Source organism: Gossypium hirsutum, chromosome A08 (genome assembly GCF_007990345.1).
Source record: "Gossypium hirsutum isolate 1008001.06 chromosome A08, Gossypium_hirsutum_v2.1, whole genome shotgun sequence".
Classification (NCBI taxonomy): domain Eukaryota; kingdom Viridiplantae; phylum Streptophyta; class Magnoliopsida; order Malvales; family Malvaceae; genus Gossypium; species Gossypium hirsutum.
This window is the reverse complement of record NC_053431.1, coordinates 125,536,947-125,557,697: the sequence shown is the minus strand read 5'-3', so window position 1 is coordinate 125,557,697 and position 20,751 is coordinate 125,536,947. Positions and strand designations below refer to the sequence as shown.

At 31.0% G+C, this 20,751-nt stretch overlaps 3 protein-coding genes across 5 annotated transcripts; 2 read left to right on the top strand and 1 right to left on the bottom strand.

The window, feature by feature from the left end:
• Nucleotides 1–1,396: 1,396 nt before the first annotated feature.
• Nucleotides 1,397–4,628, top strand: LOC107909159 (transcription factor MYB58). Its single transcript, XM_016836603.2, has 3 exons — nt 1,397–1,858; nt 3,367–3,496; nt 3,688–4,628. The coding sequence occupies exons 1-3, from the start codon at nt 1,720–1,722 to the stop codon at nt 4,370–4,372; spliced, it is 954 nt and encodes a 317-aa protein (XP_016692092.2). The 5' UTR covers nt 1,397–1,719; the 3' UTR covers nt 4,373–4,628.
• Nucleotides 4,629–7,919: 3,291 nt separating this feature from the next.
• LOC107909157 (uncharacterized) lies at nt 7,920–18,142 on the top strand. Of its 3 annotated transcripts, XM_016836598.2 has the most exons (17): nt 7,920–8,302; nt 8,449–8,620; nt 9,599–9,904; nt 10,019–10,108; nt 10,849–11,325; nt 11,471–11,578; nt 12,693–12,823; nt 12,917–13,046; nt 13,292–13,652; nt 13,743–14,266; nt 14,361–14,540; nt 14,631–14,789; nt 15,449–15,523; nt 16,164–16,347; nt 16,724–16,875; nt 17,158–17,373; nt 17,457–18,142. In XM_016836598.2, exons 1-17 carry the CDS (start codon nt 8,067–8,069, stop codon nt 18,087–18,089), a joined length of 4,134 nt encoding a protein of 1,377 aa, XP_016692087.2. In that variant the 5' UTR covers nt 7,920–8,066; the 3' UTR covers nt 18,090–18,142. The 3 variants fall into 3 exon arrangements, with proteins under 3 accessions (XP_016692087.2, XP_016692090.2, XP_016692088.2); XM_016836601.2 differs by lacking the exon at nt 17,457–18,142 and having other exon boundaries at nt 17,078–17,259; XM_016836599.2 differs by lacking the exons at nt 7,920–8,302; nt 8,449–8,620 and having other exon boundaries at nt 9,635–9,904; nt 10,026–10,108.
• Nucleotides 18,143–18,462: 320 nt separating this feature from the next.
• LOC107909158 (uncharacterized) lies at nt 18,463–20,206 on the bottom strand. Its single transcript, XM_016836602.2, has 3 exons — nt 20,074–20,206; nt 18,764–19,038; nt 18,463–18,655 (listed from the first exon to the last, which is right to left on the bottom strand). The coding sequence occupies exons 1-3, from the start codon at nt 20,155–20,157 to the stop codon at nt 18,610–18,612; spliced, it is 405 nt and encodes a 134-aa protein (XP_016692091.1). The 5' UTR covers nt 20,158–20,206; the 3' UTR covers nt 18,463–18,609.
• Between the last annotated feature and the right edge of the window lie 545 nt (nt 20,207–20,751).

Genomic DNA, 20,751 nt, shown 5'->3' with positions numbered 1-20,751 from the left:
TTTATTTTTTAATATAATTATATTTTAATTAATTATTAATGATTTTTATTAATTTTAATTTTATAAATCACATAAAGAAATTATATTAAGTAGTAAAATATTTTTTGAATATATATGAATTTAATTTTTTTAAATATTGTTTTTATGTAATTTATATAAAAGTTGTTGTATATTTAAATTTCAAAAGTAATATTGTAATTTTCTGGGTTATTTCTATTTATATCCATATTCACTCCAAACACATATCTTTTTAAAATGTATTGAATTAAATTAAATATAGAATAAAAAATTTATGAAGAAAAAAATAATGAGAAATCTAATTAAAGTTTAAGGCTAAGTTCAAGCCTTTCTCCTCAAACTTTACACATATTAACCTATATTTATAAATTGAAAATTGATGAAATTTAATTTTTTTATTTTTTATTTAAATTAATTTCAATTGTTAAACACAAAATTTTTATTAACTATTTTCTTGTCCAATAGATAGTGATCTGCTAATTTTTAAACACATAAAAATTATTTACAATTTGCATCTTTTTATATATAATGAAAAATTAAGGATGAATATTAATCTCGTTATATATTTTTATAGTTTCTGTTCTTTTTGATTCAATGCCTAGAATTATTAGAGCTCCATCTCAATTCTTAAATAGGAGAGGAATACGTTTCAGCACACTCGAAATCACATCTTCCTACACTAGTAATAATCTAATAATTTTTTAAACATGTTGTATAATTATTTGAAATTAATCCCAAATATAATTACTGACAAATAAATAAAAGTACAATAACTTATGGGGTAACATAATATTTAGTCCCTGAACTTGATAATTTTTCTCATCTTGGTTTATAATTTTTTTATCTAAATTAGTCATGAAACTTAACAACTTTTCTTAATTTTGGTTTTTGTAATGATGTGGCACTCTGGGGTTGTCCCACATCACGTCATTACCTAAACTTTTGTATAAAAATCATAATTTTTTAAGTGATGACATGAAATAATATCATAATATCATATCATCATATGAATTAAAATTAGAAAAAATTATCAAGTTTTAGGACTAGTGTAGACAAAATTGTCATGTTCAAGAACTGAAGTTGCTTTGTTTCATAACTTATTTAAATAAATTGTTAAAAGTTAAAGGATTAGTCTTTAATTAACCAACGATATACTCTTTTAACTCCACAAGCAAATTAAAAAATTATCATGTATTCTATTTCTTTAATATATTTAATATTTTATTATATTTTATGGGATAATTGTCATTACCTTTATGAAATTTAAAAATTCCACTATTAGTAGAATATTTTCTTAAAGTTAAAAAGATCTTTTTATTGATTTACCCTTAAAATTTTCAAATTTAAAAAAGAAAAAAGAGTTGAAATAAGAAATGTTGAAATTGGGGGAAGAATCAATGCATGGGGGAAAATAATAATTAATAATATATGAGAACTATAGATATTTAGTGATCCTCTTGAATCTCCCTATTTATTTGGTGTCAAAAAGGGTATCATCCCCCCAATTGCATGGCATCAACCATTGTACCCTTTCTCCTTTCTTCTTTGTATTTATTTATAAACAGATAGAGCAATGGTGATTGACTCAAGAATCTGATATCAAACAAAGAACAAAACCAAAAACCAAACAGAACCCTGTTTTTCTTTTGTTTCTTTCTCTTTCCTGTTCTTGTTTTCTTGTTTGGTCATTGAAATTGAGATATGGGGAAAGGAAGAGCTCCATGTTGTGATAAAGAGAAAGTGAAGAGAGGTCCATGGAATCCATCTGAGGATCTGAGGCTCATCACTTTTATTCAGAAACATGGTCATCAAAACTGGAGGGCTCTCCCTAAACAAGCTGGTCAGTCCTTTTTTTTTCCTCCTTTTCTGATATGAGTTCAACGTTCTACCAATAAAAACTCGTTTCATTCCTGGATTTAAATGTTCAACCATTTGATCTCATTTTTTTTTCATTCTTCTTCAAACAATGTTTATGAACCCACACTACCATATACGAGAAAGAAGATTCATTTATAATGATTTTTGAATTTTTTCTAATTAATTTTTTTAAAATATTTATTGCATTTCGTTTATAAATATTTACTATAGTTTTTAAATGTTATTTTTGTGGTGGAACGTATGATTAAATCTCGTAAATTTGATTATTATTTTTATAACAATTATAATTTATAAAGTTGACAAGTAGTTCAACCAGGCAATGACCAGAATGCAAAGTTTGAAACGTTCATTTCTATAAATTAATTTTCAGACACTTCCAAATTTTTTTTCTTACTTGCTTGTCAACTTTATACTAAAAAAAGGGATTAATATTTAATATTATACACTGCCAATTTAACTACATAAAAATAATAAGTCTTAGATACAATGAATTTCTTCTCTATATATGGTCACCTTGCAAACTTATAAATGTACTTTACAAATTAAGCAAAAAAATTCCATCTACTTTCCAATTTAATCCCATATTTAATGTCTATTCCATATATGGTATTGCATTATCTTTGGATTAAAATCGAATATTAAGTACTTGTTGAACAAAAATGTTTGGAGTCTTCATTACTTGTGATGTTTGGGTGCTTTTTAATTTTTATAATGTTTTTGGCATTATGTTTTGTCTCTATGTACTTGATTGTTGAGTGTTTGGACAGTTTTGTTGTTGAAATGAAATGGTCAAAATTAAAGAATCTACCTCTTCTTTTCCTTTTGGTTCATACTTTTTAACATTTTTCAAACTCCCCCAACTTCCAAAATTTTCACCTAAAAGATAAGGTCATTAAACAATATAGGGTCAACATCAATCGTTTACCTTACAATGGAAGAATCATGGCAATTTGTGGTTAATTAAAATTTTCAAATTTTGGGTTTAATTAAAAAAATTTAAGACATTTTGGAAAAAAAAAAAGAAGAAGAGAATTTTTGAAATTGGGTTTGACTAAAATCTTAAGAATTGTGGTAGGTTTTATTTAGATTTTTGCAAGACACTTTTTTAGTTCTTCTTACGTTTCTCGAATTGAATTGTAAAGAATTTAATTTTTTTAACTAACATCTCAAGTCGAATCTTATAAATTAAAAAAAGTAAAATTAAAAATATTATCCAATATAACTAATACAAATCAATGTTAAAATTTGAAAAAAGAAAAATCTTTAACAAAAATGTTGATGTAACTTGTAACTTGTAATCTTTCAATGGTGGAGATTTGAAGTTAAAAACAAATGGGATATGTCACCATTGTTTTCTATCACTATCTCAACTAGAGAAGCCTTTGAAATAAGTTTTTTTTTTAGTAGCAATTTTGGAAATTATTGTTGTTTTTTTTCAGTAACATTGTGTTGATGAATCTATTTGTGTAGGCCTATTGAGATGTGGAAAGAGTTGCCGTTTAAGATGGATTAATTACCTAAGACCAGATGTCAAGAGAGGGAACTTCGCCAAAGATGAAGAAGACACAATTATAAGGTTACATGCTACATTGGGAAACAAGTGAGTTTTCGAATTCGATTTAGTCCCTGAATATGTCGATTAGGTTGTTTTCATACGACGTGACATATAGTTTGATTAGGGTTTTTGAATCTAAAATTTGAAATTGTAGAGGGACTTAATAACATGTTTGACCCTTTCTTGTCATATTAATTAGTAATTACTTATGTATATAATTAAAATTATTCCTTTAGGTGGTCCAAAATAGCATCATATTTACCTGGAAGAACAGATAATGAGATTAAGAATGTGTGGAACACTCATTTGAAGAAGAGATTGAGTTCAATGAATGGAAATGTTGATAAAAAATATGAATCCATGGCCACATTATCATCGTCTTCATGTGTCACGTCAATGTCATCATTCAATGCCAAAAAGCCCAACGAGGCATTTGAAATGGCGGTAGTATCAGACAAAGCAAACCATGGCAGCCCGTCTGAGGAGCCGGAAGCCTTGTCGAGTTCTTCAATCTCTTCCAACGTCAGTAATTCCAATCAGGTCAATGTTTCAAATCCAGAAATCCAACAAGGTCCGTTGTTCAACTTCACAGGATGTTATTACAACACATCGGAGGAGGTGAACAAGCCTGAAACCACCTTTGATATCCCGTTGGAGTCCGATTTGGAGTTCTGGAACATGTTGGATAGCTTAGTACCATTCCAACCCGAAGGAATCCAATCGCATAACGAAACCCAGTGTCCTGATTTCGGAGAAGCCGAAAACAAGTGGTTGCTTTACTTGGAACAAGAACTTGGCCTAGACCCAAAAGATGGTGGTTTTGAGGCTGAGCCACTGCTAGTTCCTGAGATGAATGGTATGGGCACTATGTGTCATTATCACAACACAGTTCAGCCATATGAACCAAATTCAAAGCAGTAGCTTTTTTACTTTTTTTTAAAGGACTTAAACAGTAATTTGACCATAGCATATCATGAATACACTATAGCTCTTTTACCTAACTTGTTCAGTTAAAATTAGGCCTTTTTAAATGTATGATGGATAAAATAAAATAAAAATATTCATCTGATCTTTGGGTTAATTAAATATTCCGTTGTTGGTTGAACCAATCAAATATTGTCACCATTCCAAGCAAATGACCATACAATATTTATAAGTGGGTAGGTGATTTTATCCATTACTTTTGTTCTCTTTGTATATTTATTTCGGGTTAATTCACTGGACATCCCTAAATTATAGTGTAAATTTTAATTTGATTTTAAATTTTGAATTATCAATATCATATCAATTAGATCATTTTGTTAAGTTAATCGTCAACTTAACCAATTTGACTAAGTTGATAAAATTTTATAGAGATAAATTGCTTACCCAATTTTTAATGACAGTCTGTTTTTATTTTTGGCTTAATATTCAACTTGGCCCTTGAAGGATCTTGTTTTACTTAATTTGTTACTTAAAGACAAATTAATGTCTTTTCAGCTTCAAGCTTATCGTTCCTGCTTTTTGGGCAGTGGACATAAAATCAAACAAGTAAGAGTTACTTTAATACAGCAGGACCATTATCATCTTTTCAAAAGACATGTTTGATAAGATGTGCAGTGCCCACTTATATACGTTAGAATTCTCCCATTCTTTTTTCGACGTCGGATTAATGCATCTTACCTACTTCTTTAGGTGATTTGGTTTAAAACATATTAGGATTAAATTATAAAATTCTAAAAATTAAGGTCTTTTTCATAAATTTTCCATTTCTTTTTTTGTATTTTTTTATCTACGAATTATCCATATATTTTTTAAAAATGGGCCAATACGCAAAGTCTTATTATATATGCAAAACAATTTAACAAGCCAAGATCTTTAATTAGTAAGCCCAATTCAACATTAATTCATAATTAACTTAAGATCCAAATAAATTTTAAAATTGAAATTTGTGATATCATATCTTATGGCTTAATTGAAAACAACAATAAATCAGAATTTTTTAATATTAACACCAAATTGATTTTGATATTTACAAACAGGGCAAAGTCAAATTTTTTTTAAAGGGAGTCGGAATTAAATTGTAATTTTTACAATAGCGAAAATGCATTTTCACCATTAAAATTTTAAATAGCCTACATGTTTATCATTTTTAAAGGATTATATCAAATTTTTATAATTTTTAGGATGGCCAAAGTACAATTTCACTTTTACTAATTTAAAATTTTAAAAATTGTAGAGGAGCTAAATGAGAAATTTTCTATTTTAGGAGGAGTTGGTTCCCCTATCAGCAACCCTCTAGCTACGCCTCTATTTACAAATTAAAAAGAAAATTATATTATCTATCACTCAAGTGTTCTGAACAAAATTTGAAATTTACATTTTATATATTATAATATACTATAAAATTAATTATACATTTAATGTTTAGAGTAGTATATTATTAATATTAAAATAAACATTATAATATAAATAGTTGTATATAAGTACGAAGCAAGGAATTTTGCAATGGAGGGTAAAGATAAAAGTAAAAAAAAATTAAGAGAGCAAAGCTAAAGTATTTGTATTAAACAAATAAATTAAAAGGGATTAAATTTAATTATTAATACTTAAGGGCACTAAAATTGCAATTGTACCATAAACCAAGGGGACAACTATTAATTTATATTATATTTATGAAAAACATATAATATTTAAATCATTGATTGAATTCTTCTCGCAGATCAATCATGTACTAATTCAATTTGAAAATCACAAAAAAAAGTATTATATTATGTGAAAATATTCGTATTTTTTTTAAAATATATAATTTATAACAATAAAATCTCACGTATGGTGAAATTTTAAACCTAAGACACCATAATTTTAATCAAATTTATCATTTTAACCAAATTTTTATTTAATTCTTACACAATTTTTTAATAATAATAATATATTTTTTCCAAATCGTACCCTAATTTAATATAATATATACTGAATATAGTTATATCACATTAAAAATATAATTTCATATTATACTACTTATTTTAATTATATAAACATTATATTAAAACATTTACGAAAATTAAAGATATTTAACATAATTACTTTAAATTTATAATAATTTTAAATTTATAATAATTTTGTAAATTCAAATAAGCAATGCGAATTTGGATAATTTAAAATTGTTATCACTATATTTTATTGAAGTTGTGATAGGAAGAAAGGTTGAATCATAGTTATTCTATCAACTCGAGTTGTATATCGTTTTTTTTCAAGGTAAAGCAGATTTTGCTTAAATTAATTTAAATTTATTCATGAACAAGGTTTGAGACCAGATTTAATTTCAACAAATTAAATAATATTTTTATTTAACTTTAATTATAAAATATATTAATAAAAAACTTTTTTAATGTTTTAAAATAGATGAATGTACCTCGCATTTACCATTAATAGAGATAATATTTTGGATGAATCAAATTAACCTATTTTTTATTAAATAGATTAATTTAATATTTTTATTATTAAAAATAAATAAGTCAAAATTTTAATAAGATGACACTTATTGTTTAAAAAACGTCATTTACCATTAATAGAGATAATATTTTGAAAGCTTTTTATGGTTATGCAAAATAAAATCGTCTCTTTTAAGTTAAATTGCAAATGAAAAAGAATAATTTTCATGCAATTTTTTTAACTGGAGGGTAAACTATATCAGTTGTTTTTTTTTTTGTCACCTAATTATGAAAAGTTACAAAATAATCACTTAAGTATTAGTAAATTTTTTTGGTCACTCTACTATTCAATTTTGTCTTTTTTGGTCACCCAACTCTTGCATTTTTTGGTGTTTCCATTTTTACATTAGCCAATTGGTGACCCTAAAAGACAAATTTGAATAGTTTGGTGATTGTTTTATAATTTTTCATAGTTAGGTGACCAAAAAAGAAATTTACTAATAGTTGGATGACTATTTTATAATTTTTCATTGTCGAGCGACCAAAAAAGAAAAAAAACATAGTTGGATGACTACTAAATATAGTTTACCATTAACTGTAAATGTTATCACTGTTTCAATTTAGCATTATTTGATTATTTTTAATAGTACAAATGTTGAGTTGATAGATCTAATAATAAAATGACTCTCACCTTTAAAAATAATATAACACAATAAAATTATAGTTTTCATAATTGAAGAGGATCAGTCTCTTAAACTTGTTGGACTGAGAACTGGACGTGATTCTTGTACGGAATAAGAAATTAGATCGTTTGACTTATGAATCAATCGAATTAACTGGTCGAACCATTGAACAGACTAATTAGATCGACGATTGAATTAATTTTTTTAAACATATTTTTATTTTAAATAAATTACTCAATAAAACCGAATAAATTAATTCAACCAATCAAATTAAAAATAAGTAATCTAATCTATTTTAATCATCCGTCCAACTTTAAAAATCTAAATTAAAATACTCATTTGAATCGGACCGGTTCAAAATTTAACCCATTTCGTGTTTGGGTTGTTACACCGCCGTTTTAACCCATTTCGCGCTTCCTCTCCCTCTTTCCAACACTTTCTCTCCGTTTCTTCTCATTGCTTTCCTTTCCTTCCGGGTTCTTTTTAAAAATTGTTTTGTAGATTTTGTACGGAAATAGAATGGACATGGCGGAAAGTTTCGTTAGAATCACCGGCGGCTCCGCCGTATCTCAGGCAAGAGAAGAAGACGAAGAAGAAGACGACGAAGAAAAAAGCAGAATATTTTCACAGCTAAAACCCTACTGTTTGGAGCTTCTAGAACTTTCTCAAAACCCTAAAAAATATGCTTCTTCAATCCCGGCGTTGCTCCACCTGCTTCGCTCTTCCCCGCCCAATTCCCTCCAGCCATTCTTTGAGTAATCGATTCATTTTTTTTCTTTTTAGACTTCGTTTGATTGTTGTTTTTAAAAACTTACATATTGATTCCGGAATTAATATATATGAGCACAATTTACTATTAACGATATGAATTTTGATTTTTTTTGGTATTTCATTTTTTTAGCTACACTTTGTTCCCGTTGCTGCTTTTGCTGGATGCTGCGGTTGATTGCAGGAGTTCTCAGAATAAAAGTGAAAGTAGTAATTATAAAAGAGTTAGCGATAAAGTAGCTGAAGGAATAGTGGAGTTTTTGGAAGAGCTTCTCAAGAAATGCCATTTGAGTTCTGTGGATCAGGTCATTTTGCCTATTTTCTTTTCTATTTAATTAACTTTCTCTCTTATTTTGTTTATTTTACATTGTGTTTGAATATGTGAATGCAATGGAGATCACGGGGGATAGGATTTTTCCGGTATTAAAAGGATGTGCTTGGTTGTTGCTTTTGTTATTTGTTATGTTTTTTTTCCTTCCCTTCGTAAAGAAGTAATATGTTATCAAGAAAATAATAGGCACCATCTTATTATTAGCAACTAAACTATGAGTTAAGGAACAGTTAGCCTTTATATCAATCAAAACATCTCAGGTGTTATACGAAGGTACTTGCTCAAAAGAAAAAAATGAAAGGCAGGAAAAGAAGTAAAACGAATTAAAAGCAAAAATGCGACCCCCCCCCCCCCCTCTTCTTCAATTAGGGAACCTTCACAAATATGATAAAACGAAATAGGCAAAAGAAGTGAAAATGGTACTTTGGCAATTCATCAAACACCTTGAATGGTGAAGAAAAAAAAAGGAAAATTATAATGATAATGTAACATGTGTTTGAACAGATTTGTTCAATACACTTATTTATTTATTTAATATATATAATATAATAAAAGCCCATATGTAGCTGCTCTTAAACAAGAACTTAATATAATGGGTTATTAGATTTAATACTTTAGAAGAATGACATCAAAGATCAAACTGAAGATTAATAGCACTTATACCATGCCCAGCTAGGAATTTATCTGTCTTTTTATTTTTGTTTTAGTTTTAACTCTTTTAAGTACTGAGAAATAAACCATGGTGTCTGGCATGAATATGGTCTCCTCGCCATTTTGGATTCAGTTTTCTTCTTTTTTTTCCCTGTATTTCTGTGAGAAAGTTGATGCTAGCCTTTTGTTCATGGCTTGATTTTATATTAGCTTTTCCCGTTAGTGTATATATTAGGATGATCATATTATACCTGATTACTTTTATTTGAGTTGAATGAAACGTGATGCTTTCTTGTCACAGATGGTTGTGGTTCTGAAAAAATTGACTTACGCTGCTTTGCTCTCTCCATCTGAGGCATCAGAAGAGTTTCGCGAAGGAGTTATCAAGTGTTTCAGGGCTCTGCTTCTGAATTTACATCGTTGTTCCAATCAGTCCTGCTTGTGCAAACAAAGTCTTGATCTACCGATGCTCTTAGCAACTAGAGATATGCTGATGCCAAATGGAACTCTAAAGTTTGACTTGGAACAAGGAGAATGTTTACTAGCATTTTTGCAGTCAGAAGCAGCTTCGGCTGCTGTGGGACACTGGCTATCGCTTCTGCTCAAAGTACATCAATTCCCTTTTATCTATTCTTAATTCTGGAGTAAATTTAATCTTTTTGTTCTGCCTAACTTATTTCATTTAATTTTCATATCAAATTGATATGTGTCTTATGATAAGGCTGCAGATACTGAGGTTACACGAGGACATCGAGGTAGTGCAAATCTGCGTATTGAATCCTTTTTAACCCTACGTGTTCTTGTTGCTAAGGTACTTGTAACTTCCATTAGATCCTCAACAAGGGCTTTTGCATAATGCATATATATATTCTCTTTGTTTTATTAATTGCTCCATTGCGTCTTTCATTCAATGTAGGTGCCTATCATAGACACCCTATATATTTTGAGTAAAACATTTATACTGAAGCAATTGCATCTTGCCTTTTCTTCTAATTAGAGTTTGTTTTTATTGCTTTTACTTTGTAAGCTTCATTATCTCTGAGAGTACTCTTTGCATTTACCGGCATGTAGTTCATATGTATTTGTAAAACATTTACTGACATATATTCCTGATGATTCCCTCCTGTAGATGACTTTAGTTCTTAACAGAAATTTCGAGTTTGATAAAGGAGTGTGGCCTCATTCACTAAAGAAATTGGAATAAATTAAGCTTTAAATAAATAGAATCACATCTACCCATGACATTTAGGCTGTTTCATTTTGCACTTTAAATTCCATAATTGTTTAGGCATACTTTTCCCCTCTGAATATGCGCTGTTGATATATATATATATCTGAGTATGCATGCCAACATATATTCGTAATAATTCTAGTTGTGAGGGAATTTACTTGGTAGAAACAATTAGATTAGGAAATGAATAGGTTATGGCATTGCAAATGGTTTAGCTCATCTGATTTGAGTGGAGAAATTCTAGCTTTTTATTGCAATAGTGCTTCATTACACATGGAAAAGCTTGGATGAATTCTTTTGGCATATTAAAATATTTTCAGGTTGGTACTGCAGATGCGTTGGCTTTCTTCTTACCTGGTGTCGTTAGTCAGTTTGCCAAAGTGTTGCACATTTCAAAGGCAATGATAAGTGGGGCTGCTGGAAGTGTAGAAGCTATTGACCAAGCAATTAGGGGATTGGCTGAGTACCTTATGATAGTCCTCCAAGATGATGCCAATTTATCTGGTCTTGATACGTACAAAGATGATTCTTTTGGCCATAAGTCAAATAAGTACAAATCTACGACGTCATTCTTGGAGGAACTCCGTCAGTTACCATTGAAAGCTCAGAGCAGAAGAATGCTGGAAAATGTAAATGGTGAATCAATCAATTCAGTTAGTACTAAGACTGAATCTGGAGAGAAAAGTAGCCCCAATCTTGGCAAAGGAATGGGATCTTTTCATGTAGATCGTACAAAAGAGTGGATTGAGAAAACCTCTGGGCATGTGAACAAACTATTATGTGCAACATTTCCCTACGTATGGATCTATATTTGATAAGTTCATTGTTACTTTTAAGATACTTTACAGCATCCGAATCTATTCAAAATTTGTACCAGATAATTTATATTCATAACTACTGCACCTTTGTTTTGATATACTGTTATTATGTTACATGTCCCAGATATGTGTTTATCAATCAAAAAAGGTGAGACACGGGCTTTTTTTTGCCATCCGGGGGCTGCTATTGAAGTGCAATTTCACACTAGAAAAGAGCAAACAGATGTTTTTGGTAGGTTGAATTCTATCAGTTTCATTCTTTGTTGTTAATCATAAAAGTCCTATGCCTTGCACTATAAATACAGTATTTTGCTTTATATATTTTAAGTCTTAATACATTTTATTCTAATATATCCTGGGGTTACTCTCATCATAAGGGGGAAACATTCTTAAGAGGGATAACTAAATAAGAAGGCTTGGAGGAAAAAGGGAAAGAAAATACAGGGGAGAGATAGAAGAACGAAGGGAAAGAAAACCAATCCCAATTACTGAAATCTCTTGGTCTTAGCCGGCACCCCAAACTCTTCGTTTTTGGCTGCGCTTTGCCTCGGTTCGTTGTCTAATTATTTTACCTAAGGATCATGCAAAATGCTAATTGTTCGGGTCTAAAATATGTAGAATATGTGCGCATATCAGTCTTCACTGAAAGCTACCAGAAATTGAAATAACATAAGGAACCTTGTAGGTTATAGTCTAAGCCCTAAGACAGAAGAGAGAAAATCAGCTATTATGATTTAGCTCACAATAATGACTGTACTCCTTGGTGGTAGTGGTACATTATATGATAAATGGGAAGAGAGGATGCTTTTAATTGTATTAGTTCTAAGTTGTCATCATCTCCGAATTTGATGGGGGCTTAAGTAGCAACCTCTTTTTTTATTGTTATTGTTATTATTATAGAACATATTTGTGACCAAAGTGGGAGGACATTTATATTATGTTAGGTTATAATTACTTATGGTGGGAGAATCAAGTAGTGCCCTCATTAATTTGCATTAGATGGTATTTCTGCTTAGATTTTAACCTCAGTGGGAGGAGAATTGCATGGTAGTAAAGTGAGTATTCTAACCTGGACCTTCAAGAATGTTTCGTCCAAATGGTGCACTTAATGATTTGAAATTATTTTATATTCCAACTTCTTGCTTTTAATTTGAGTTTTTGGTCATGTGCTTAAAATTTCTAGGTTTGCTTTAGTTATTTCATGTTTGTTCTTTTTATGTTAAGGATTTGCCTAGTTATCCTTCTTTCTCAATGTCATTGATTCCATTGCTGTGAAATTTTGTATGAGTTGTAGCTTTTTAGTTGTTTTGTATATATTTAATAATATTTCTCTGATACCCATGCAGGAGTGCTTATGTGCTTTGGTTGTTGATGATTCTGAAGAGATTTCAGCTGCTGCTCAGGACTTTATGGAATATTTATTCTCGGCCTCTGGGAAACATCATGTAGAGCATGACATTGCTGCAATTTTTAGCAGGTTTTATACTTGTGAAATAATGTTGAGCTTTAACTAACAAAGTGAGTTACTCCTTTTTGAAGGCATTCTCTTATAAGTTCCTTCTTAAAACAGGCTTATTGAAAAGCTTCCAAAGACAGTGCTTGGGAGTGATGAATCACGTGCACTTTCACATGTTCAGCAATTGCTTACAGTGATATATTACTCTGGTCCTCAGTTTCTGTTGCATCACCTCCAATCTCCTGTATGTGCCTTTTCCATCGTTACTTTAGTACATATACAGTGGTGTATGAGTTGCTTGTAGTCAGTGATTTATCAAATAGAGATCCATATATGTTATACTATTCAATATTAAATATCTGGTTGTTTGGTGATAATAGTTTGTAGTACCTCCTAGTTTGCACCTGGAAAATCTGAAAGTGCTTCACTTGAAAGACATGCTTATACATATTTAATCATTGTCTCTAAAAAGTGTCTTTTGCATTGTAGGTTACAGCTGCTAGATTCTTGGATGTTTTTGCCCTCTGTCTTGGCCAGAATTCGGCTTTTACTGGTTCTCTAAGCAAGCTTGTTTCGACAAGGTCGTCTTCTGTAGGATACCTTCCCTCTGTTGATGAGTTGAAAGGCTTGCGTATTGTGGGTGACTGTGAGGTCTTACACAGTGCTGCTTCATCTAAAAGTTCAAAGCTCACAGGTATCCATGAAATTGGAAAACAACACACTGCAGAAGCTAGGCAGGCAAATTTTGAGCTGCCATGCATGCCCCCTTGGTTTGTTTATGTCGGGGGTCAGAAGTTATACAAGGCTCTTGCTGGGATTCTTAGACTTGTAGGTTTATCTTTAATGGCAGGTCATTTTGAATCTTGGAACTCCCTACTCATTTATTAAATTCATGCCACATATGCTTTGTACTTACCATCTTTTGATTGTTTGTTTGTAGACTATAAAAGTGAAGGTCATTTATCAGTTATTACTGATATTCCCTTGGGCTACTTGCGTAAATTGGTTTTGGAAGTTAGACAGAAGGAATACACTAAAGAAAGCTGGCAGTCTTGGTACCACCGAACTGGTTCAGGGCAGTTACTGCGACAGGCCAGCACTGCTGTATGTATTCTAAATGAGATGATATTTGGCATATCGGGTCAGGCAGTTGATGCTTTTACAAGAATGTTTCAGAAATCCAAGATAAAAGGGGCAGAATTTCAGGAATCTGATGATGTATCTTCTGGTGGCCAGCCTCACAAACATAAACCTGCTGTGTTAGATGAATCTGTTTGGAAAATTGCATTGCAGAAGGGTTCTAGGGGTCACTTCATTGATTGTATTGGGAAAATCTTACATGAATATCTTTGTTCTGAAGTTTGGGAACTTCCAGTAGATCATCCATCTTTGCTAATGCAGTCTGGTGCTGAAGTTGAAGATATTACTTCATATTTTTTCCGTGATATTGCCATGTTACATCAGGAAATTACATTGACATTATTCTTTTGAGTTATTCATGTATTCTTGTTATGATTTTGCAGTGATTCTATTGATTGTGTATCATATCTTGAAACAGGTTATTATTGACGGAATAGGCATCTTTGCCTTGTGCCTCGGGAGTGATTTTGCTTCCAGTGGTTTCCTCAATTCGTCTCTGTATCTGTTACTCGAGAATCTTATATGTTCAAACTTTGAAGTTAGGAGTTCCTCTGATGCCGTTTTACATCTTCTTTCCACTACATCTGGGCATTCAACGGTGTGCTTGTACAGCATATTATTATCTAGAATTTGTCTGTATATTATGGAATTGATTCAATGGTACCTGACTTCTTCCTTTTTTTTTTAGGTTGGGCAATTGGTTTTGGCAAATGCTGATTATATAGTTGATTCTGTATGTCGGCAATTACGGCATCTCGATTTGAACCCTCATGTGCCAAATGTGCTTGCTTCAATGCTTTCCTATGTTGGAGTGGGTCATAAAATATTGCCTCTGTTGGAGGAACCGGTACTTTTGCATACCTTAAGTGTTACTGATGCCATTTAACATAAACTGTCTAATACTTGAAAATTGGTTGTTGGTTTTACCATCTGCAAAAGTCTTTTATACATTATTGAGATCATCTTTTGGTTATATACTCTTAAACCCATTTGATGGTTTGAATTGTTTTCATTTTATAGCCATGATGCGTGCTAATAGTTCACTCAATTTTGGTTTATGGAAAACATTACATATCATGTGCCAAAAAAAAAATAAAAAAGTGAGACATCAAAATTATTGTAGTTTTTAACTGAGATGTTCAAATGGTGAGAATATCTATTTGTATGAGTTAACATGTCAAAATGGAAAGATCCAGCAGAATAACGTCATCCTTTCTGTCTTGGGTCTTTAGGAGGGGGCATGGGCTGGGTGGTACAGAATTGCATTTAACCAGGGCCAGATAAAGAATCCTGTATCTGATTATTTTATTTCTAGAAATTCCCCGTGCTCTTTTCATTAAATTCTTTATACTTAACAGGTTTCCCTGCCTCGGTAAATACTGGTTTAATGTTGATTATATGCTGGGCATTAATTTGATTTATTTTGCATTACTTTATTTTCTTTTAGATTTTTTATTCTTATTGCATGTATACTAGTTTAACTGGTTTATTTGTACATTTGTACAGATGCGCTGTGTTTCACAGGAGCTTGAAATTCTTGGCAGGCATAAACACCCAGATTTAACTATCCCCTTTCTAAAGGTCATAATTTTATCTTTGTTGTGTCTCAATTCTCTTGGATTAGTTGTGTCTCAGTTCTTCTGTTTGTTAAAAAATGGTTCCTATTCTTCACTTCTCAATGATTTGTGTTATTTTTGCAATATATACCAATAATTAGTAATCCATACTATATTCACTTGATTTCCTATGGACTCCGGTTGTGATCAGCACTTCACATAATCTACCATCTCATCTTGTGGTTCACTACCTTCTGAAACCCTTTTTTGCATCACTGATAGCAAAATCAACTTGTCTTTGGAATTTCCTTTTTTATCAATTTAGTTCCACTATCCTATCTAATTTACGTATTTTAAACTAGCATTCTATGTTTCCTGTTTTGTTCCTATCTAATCTAAAACATTTTAAATTTAAAACTTTTATTATTATTGCATCCTATTGGTGTTGATGGTTCTACTCTGCATTTTCTAGATGTGGCTTGGAATTTTGTTTTCTATTTTATATGATTCAAACCAAGGAAATGGAAAATATTCTTCTTTAATTTTTTTAATGGTACTTTATCATGTTTGCTGCACTCTTTCTTCTGGTTGTGCTTTTTCCTATCCCATGTTTTCCACTGCATTTATCATCAAGTTGACTCTTTCTGATGATTATGCTTTTTCAGGCTGTATCTGAGATTGGAAAGGCTTCCAAGCGTGAGGCTTTTTCCCTGCCCTCTCAAGCACACTGTAATCTGATGCTTTTCAAGTCCAAAGTATCTGAAAGGGAAAAGGAAGTTCAAGCAGAACTAAGACAAGGTTCGAGCTCAGGTTTTGCTGATGGGATTGATGTGACACTCATGGAATCAGGTGATTGTTTTTTCCTTGAAAAAAATACTATACAGACTTTTAATGTTGTAATCTTTGAAGAAAGGGCTTTGCTGCTGTTAGATGTTCACCTTTTTCCTCTTCTCAATGGTCCAACTAACCCATGCCAACCCAACCCAAGCCACTCATCTCTTTCAGTAAATATTATACAGCTTTTCCACCATATATATGTAATTATTCTGGAAAACCAATTTCTTTGCACGAAAAGTGATACCCTTTTGTTGTTGTGCGTGTAAGTGTTTTTTTTTATTTAATTATAAAAATTTGGTTGAATTTTTAATAGCTTCATTCTTTATCTTGGATCTATCCTAGAGCAGAAACGATTGGTACTAATTAAATGATGACATCATTATTGTAGAGCAATGGGAAACTATTGTGTTCAAGTTGACTGATTCCAGAAGATATAGACAAACTGTTGGATCTATCGTGGGTTCATGTTTAACAGCTGCAACTCCTTTGCTGGCTTCTATGAGTCAAGCAGCATGCTTGGCGGCACTGGACATAATTGAGGTATTTTTCTGAAAAACTTGTCATTTTAAGCAGTGCAATTGACTGCGATTCGATGACTGGTCTTAAGGCCATGAGAAATTTGTACAAGTCAGATGCTACATATCACCTTTTAGAAGTTCTCATTTAATTGGTGCAGCATTATAGTAGTGTGTGGGTTATAAGACGGTATCTTTTCATTCATTTGCTTAATATTGTGTTCTAGGAATTTCTATACACAGAAGATACCAAGTCACGGATTCATCAAAGGCTTTGCTCTGTATTTTAATCAACTTCAATTTGTAGGAAGGCATATCAACTCTAGCAAAAGTTGAAGAAGCGTATAAGTTGGAGAAGGAGACTAAAGAAGCAATTGAAGAAGAGCTTCAATCGTGTTCATTATATCAGCTGAAAGACACTTTGACTGCAGCTGATGACAGTACTGTTGAGAACAGGTTGCTTCCAGCAATGAATAAAATATGGCCGCTCTTGGTGGTTTGTGTTCAACAAAAAAACACTGTGGTAAGTATTCCGAATCACCTCAAATTAGCATTGTTTAAGTTTTTCTGCATCTAATTGGATTTCGACTTGTGTTCTTCCAACAGGTTGTCCGGAGGTGTTTTAGTGTCATAAGCAGTGTCGTGCAAATTTGCGGTGGAGATTTCTTTTCCCGTCGCTTCCACACCAATGGCCCCCATTTCTGGAAACTTTTAAGTTCATCTCCGTTCCAAAAGAAGCCAAACTTGAAAGAACGGACCCCATTACAACTTCCTTACCGGAGTGCTGATGTTTCTTCAGAGGACCCCATAGCTGAAACTTCAAGTTTGAAAGTACAGGTAGCACTGCTCAATATGATTGCCGACTTATCCCAAAACAAAAGAAGTGCTTCAGCATTGGAAGTTGTTATGAAGAAGGTTAGTGGTCTTGTCGTGGGGATAGCATGCAGTGGAGTTGCCGGGCTTCACGATGCATCGTTGAATGCACTAAAGGGACTTGCATCCATTGACCCTGATCTTATATGGCTTCTTTTAGCTGATGTTTACTATTCTACGAAGAAGAATGACTTGCCTTCACCACCAACCTTGGATTTTCCCAGAATCTCTGAAATTCTTCCACCTGTTACGTCTTGTAAAGAGTTCCTTTATGTGAAATATGGAGGCCAGAGTTACGGTTTTGATGTAGATTTTAAATCAGTGGAAAGAGTATTTAGAAAATTGCAGACTTTTGGTGTTATTTAAAACTGATTAATAGCTAAAATATTGTAAATTTAAAAGCTCTTTTTGTTTTGTTAGTCTATTGGGTACTTTAGGTAAGGATGGCAAATGCTGAGGCCATTTTTTTCGAAAGGTGAACATTTGAATTGAATTTTATTGTTTGTTTTTTTAAAAAATAATTTATTTAATTTGAATTGTTTTGATATATTTTTCTCAAAATGATTAAATTTTTACGATGATAATTATAAAATTTATACATAAACTTTCATCAAATTTATATATAAATTTTTTCCCGTCACCCAACTTTATTTCAGTAAAAATTTTTTAATTTTCACTATCCAAACATTAAATTTTTAACCGACCGTACATATCACATCACAACATGCATACATGAAAGTGACAAAAAATAAGTGTTATAGAACATTTATTTTTCATATTCTTACATGCAAATCTAGAATTTAATGTTTTATTGGGATAGCATTGAGTACTAAATTTGTTTTCACAAAAAGAAAGGATACAAAACTGTAATATATTTATAATTTAATCAGGATTCTATTTGTGCAATTAACTCATCCATGGCTACAACTTCACTGAAAAAGAAAAAAAAGAAAAAAACACAATATCATACAAGGAAAGAAAAGGCATGAATTTATGAATCGAAAATCAAAAGAAAATTTAAGGCAATGAATGGTATTTACCGGAGTAGTGCAGTTAATTGATGAGCCTTTGCAAAATCACCTTCCTCACGAGCCTCAAGGATTTGAAACATCAGCGCTAACCGGATTTCACTGTTGGCGGCTTTTTGAATGATTTGGTCAGTTTCACGGCGGAGCTGCTGGCATTCATCGTTGATTGCTTGCAATTTGGCCCCAACTTGCGAATCCCCTTCTTTTATGCTTTCTTGCTCTTTGCTAATCTCTCTCATCTCTCTCTTTATTGCTTTCATCCTTGTCTCCATGGATTTTCTCCCTTTCTTCAAACCATTCAAAAAAAAAATTATAATTATCTATACTATTTGTTAAGAAATTATTCGACAGCATTTTATTTTATTTTTGCTTCAAATCCATGCTAATTGCATTCATGAAATCTTTAATTTATCATTCAATTAGAGTTTTGTTTTGATATTTTTATATATATTTTTAATTTTATTATAAACACTTTATTTGAAAATACAAATCTATATTATAAATACGTAAGTTATAGAGTTTCTAATAATTATCATCAATATAATTTGAATAACTGCAATCATAATCGATTGCTAGAATGAATTATCGGATAAGGATGGAATTTAGTACCTTAAAGTTCCTAATTCCTCATCTTTGCTATTAACATAATCTAAATAACTACAACTATAATCAAGTAGCATTACAATGAATTATGAGATATAAATCACATATATAATGGAACTTGATATTGAGACCTTAGAAATTTTTGAAACCTCATCATGCAATTAAACTAAAGCCTTATTGATTTAATTTGAAATGTTTTGAGTTAACCAAGTGGAAGAGAGCCAAATTTGCCTAAAGTTGGATTTTATTGAATTTTATTTGTATAATTATATATTTTTTCTAAAAATTATGTTTTTATACAACTTGTACACCACCAACAAGAATAAATTATTATCAATACATGTAAGCAATTTATGTGACATCATTTAATAATAAAATTAACAAAAAAAAAGTGACTGAATTAAAAACGATACATATTTAAAGTAATTAACGAAATATCTTATTTATATATTTATGTGGACAGTGATGCACAAAAATAATAAACTACTGAAAATGTCACAATTTTCCTAAAGATAGTAGAAAATATTGGGATATGCACAACAAAACCAATAAAGAAAATTGAAACGAAAAATGATGTTGTTATTATGCTAAAAATATAATTAATCAAAATCCGTAATAATTGCACATAAAATTTAATTATTTAATAACTCAAAGCTTTAACTTTAGCCGATAATACCAATAATAATCAAGATTTAAAAAAAAAAATTTGAGTACTTTACCTTAGGCATATTTACTTTCCTCCTTGGGTGCAAAATGGTTTTCCTCCTTGGGTAGAAAGTGAGCTCTACTTTGATTCCGAACATTGAATGGGAAAATAAAAATCAAACACCACAACGCTATGTTTATTTCCCACATAACCTGGCATTTGCTTATATAGAGCATGCAGCATGCAGCATGCGGCATGCGGATTAGGCGAGGGTTGGAAAACGTCAACCTCACACTCACACAGAACTATAATTAATGCTTAGTATATTAATTAGACTTTTCTCCACGTTAAGTTGATGGTGATTTTGGGCACAGCCTGGAACTTTGTTTTTCAGTTTCCCGATAATATTAAAAATATTATTTTCTGTAAAGCACAGCCTGGAACTTTGTTTCTCAGTCTCCTGATAAAATTACAAATTATTTTCTGTAAAATTATACTTTCATCTTCAAAAATGATTTTTTTTTTAATTTTTAACCCCTTCAAAAGTTACGAAATTATAAGTGAATGCAACATCACAAAAAAAAATTATAATTCAATTCTAACCCTTTAAAAATACTTCTAGATTTGTTGCTGCATGTTAGAGTTTATAATTTAATTCACATGTATTAAGTTACACCGAGACAAATTTGAGCTAACATTTAATGTAGGGGTGAACTCAACAATTTTTTAAGGGAAGTCGGAATTGAATTAA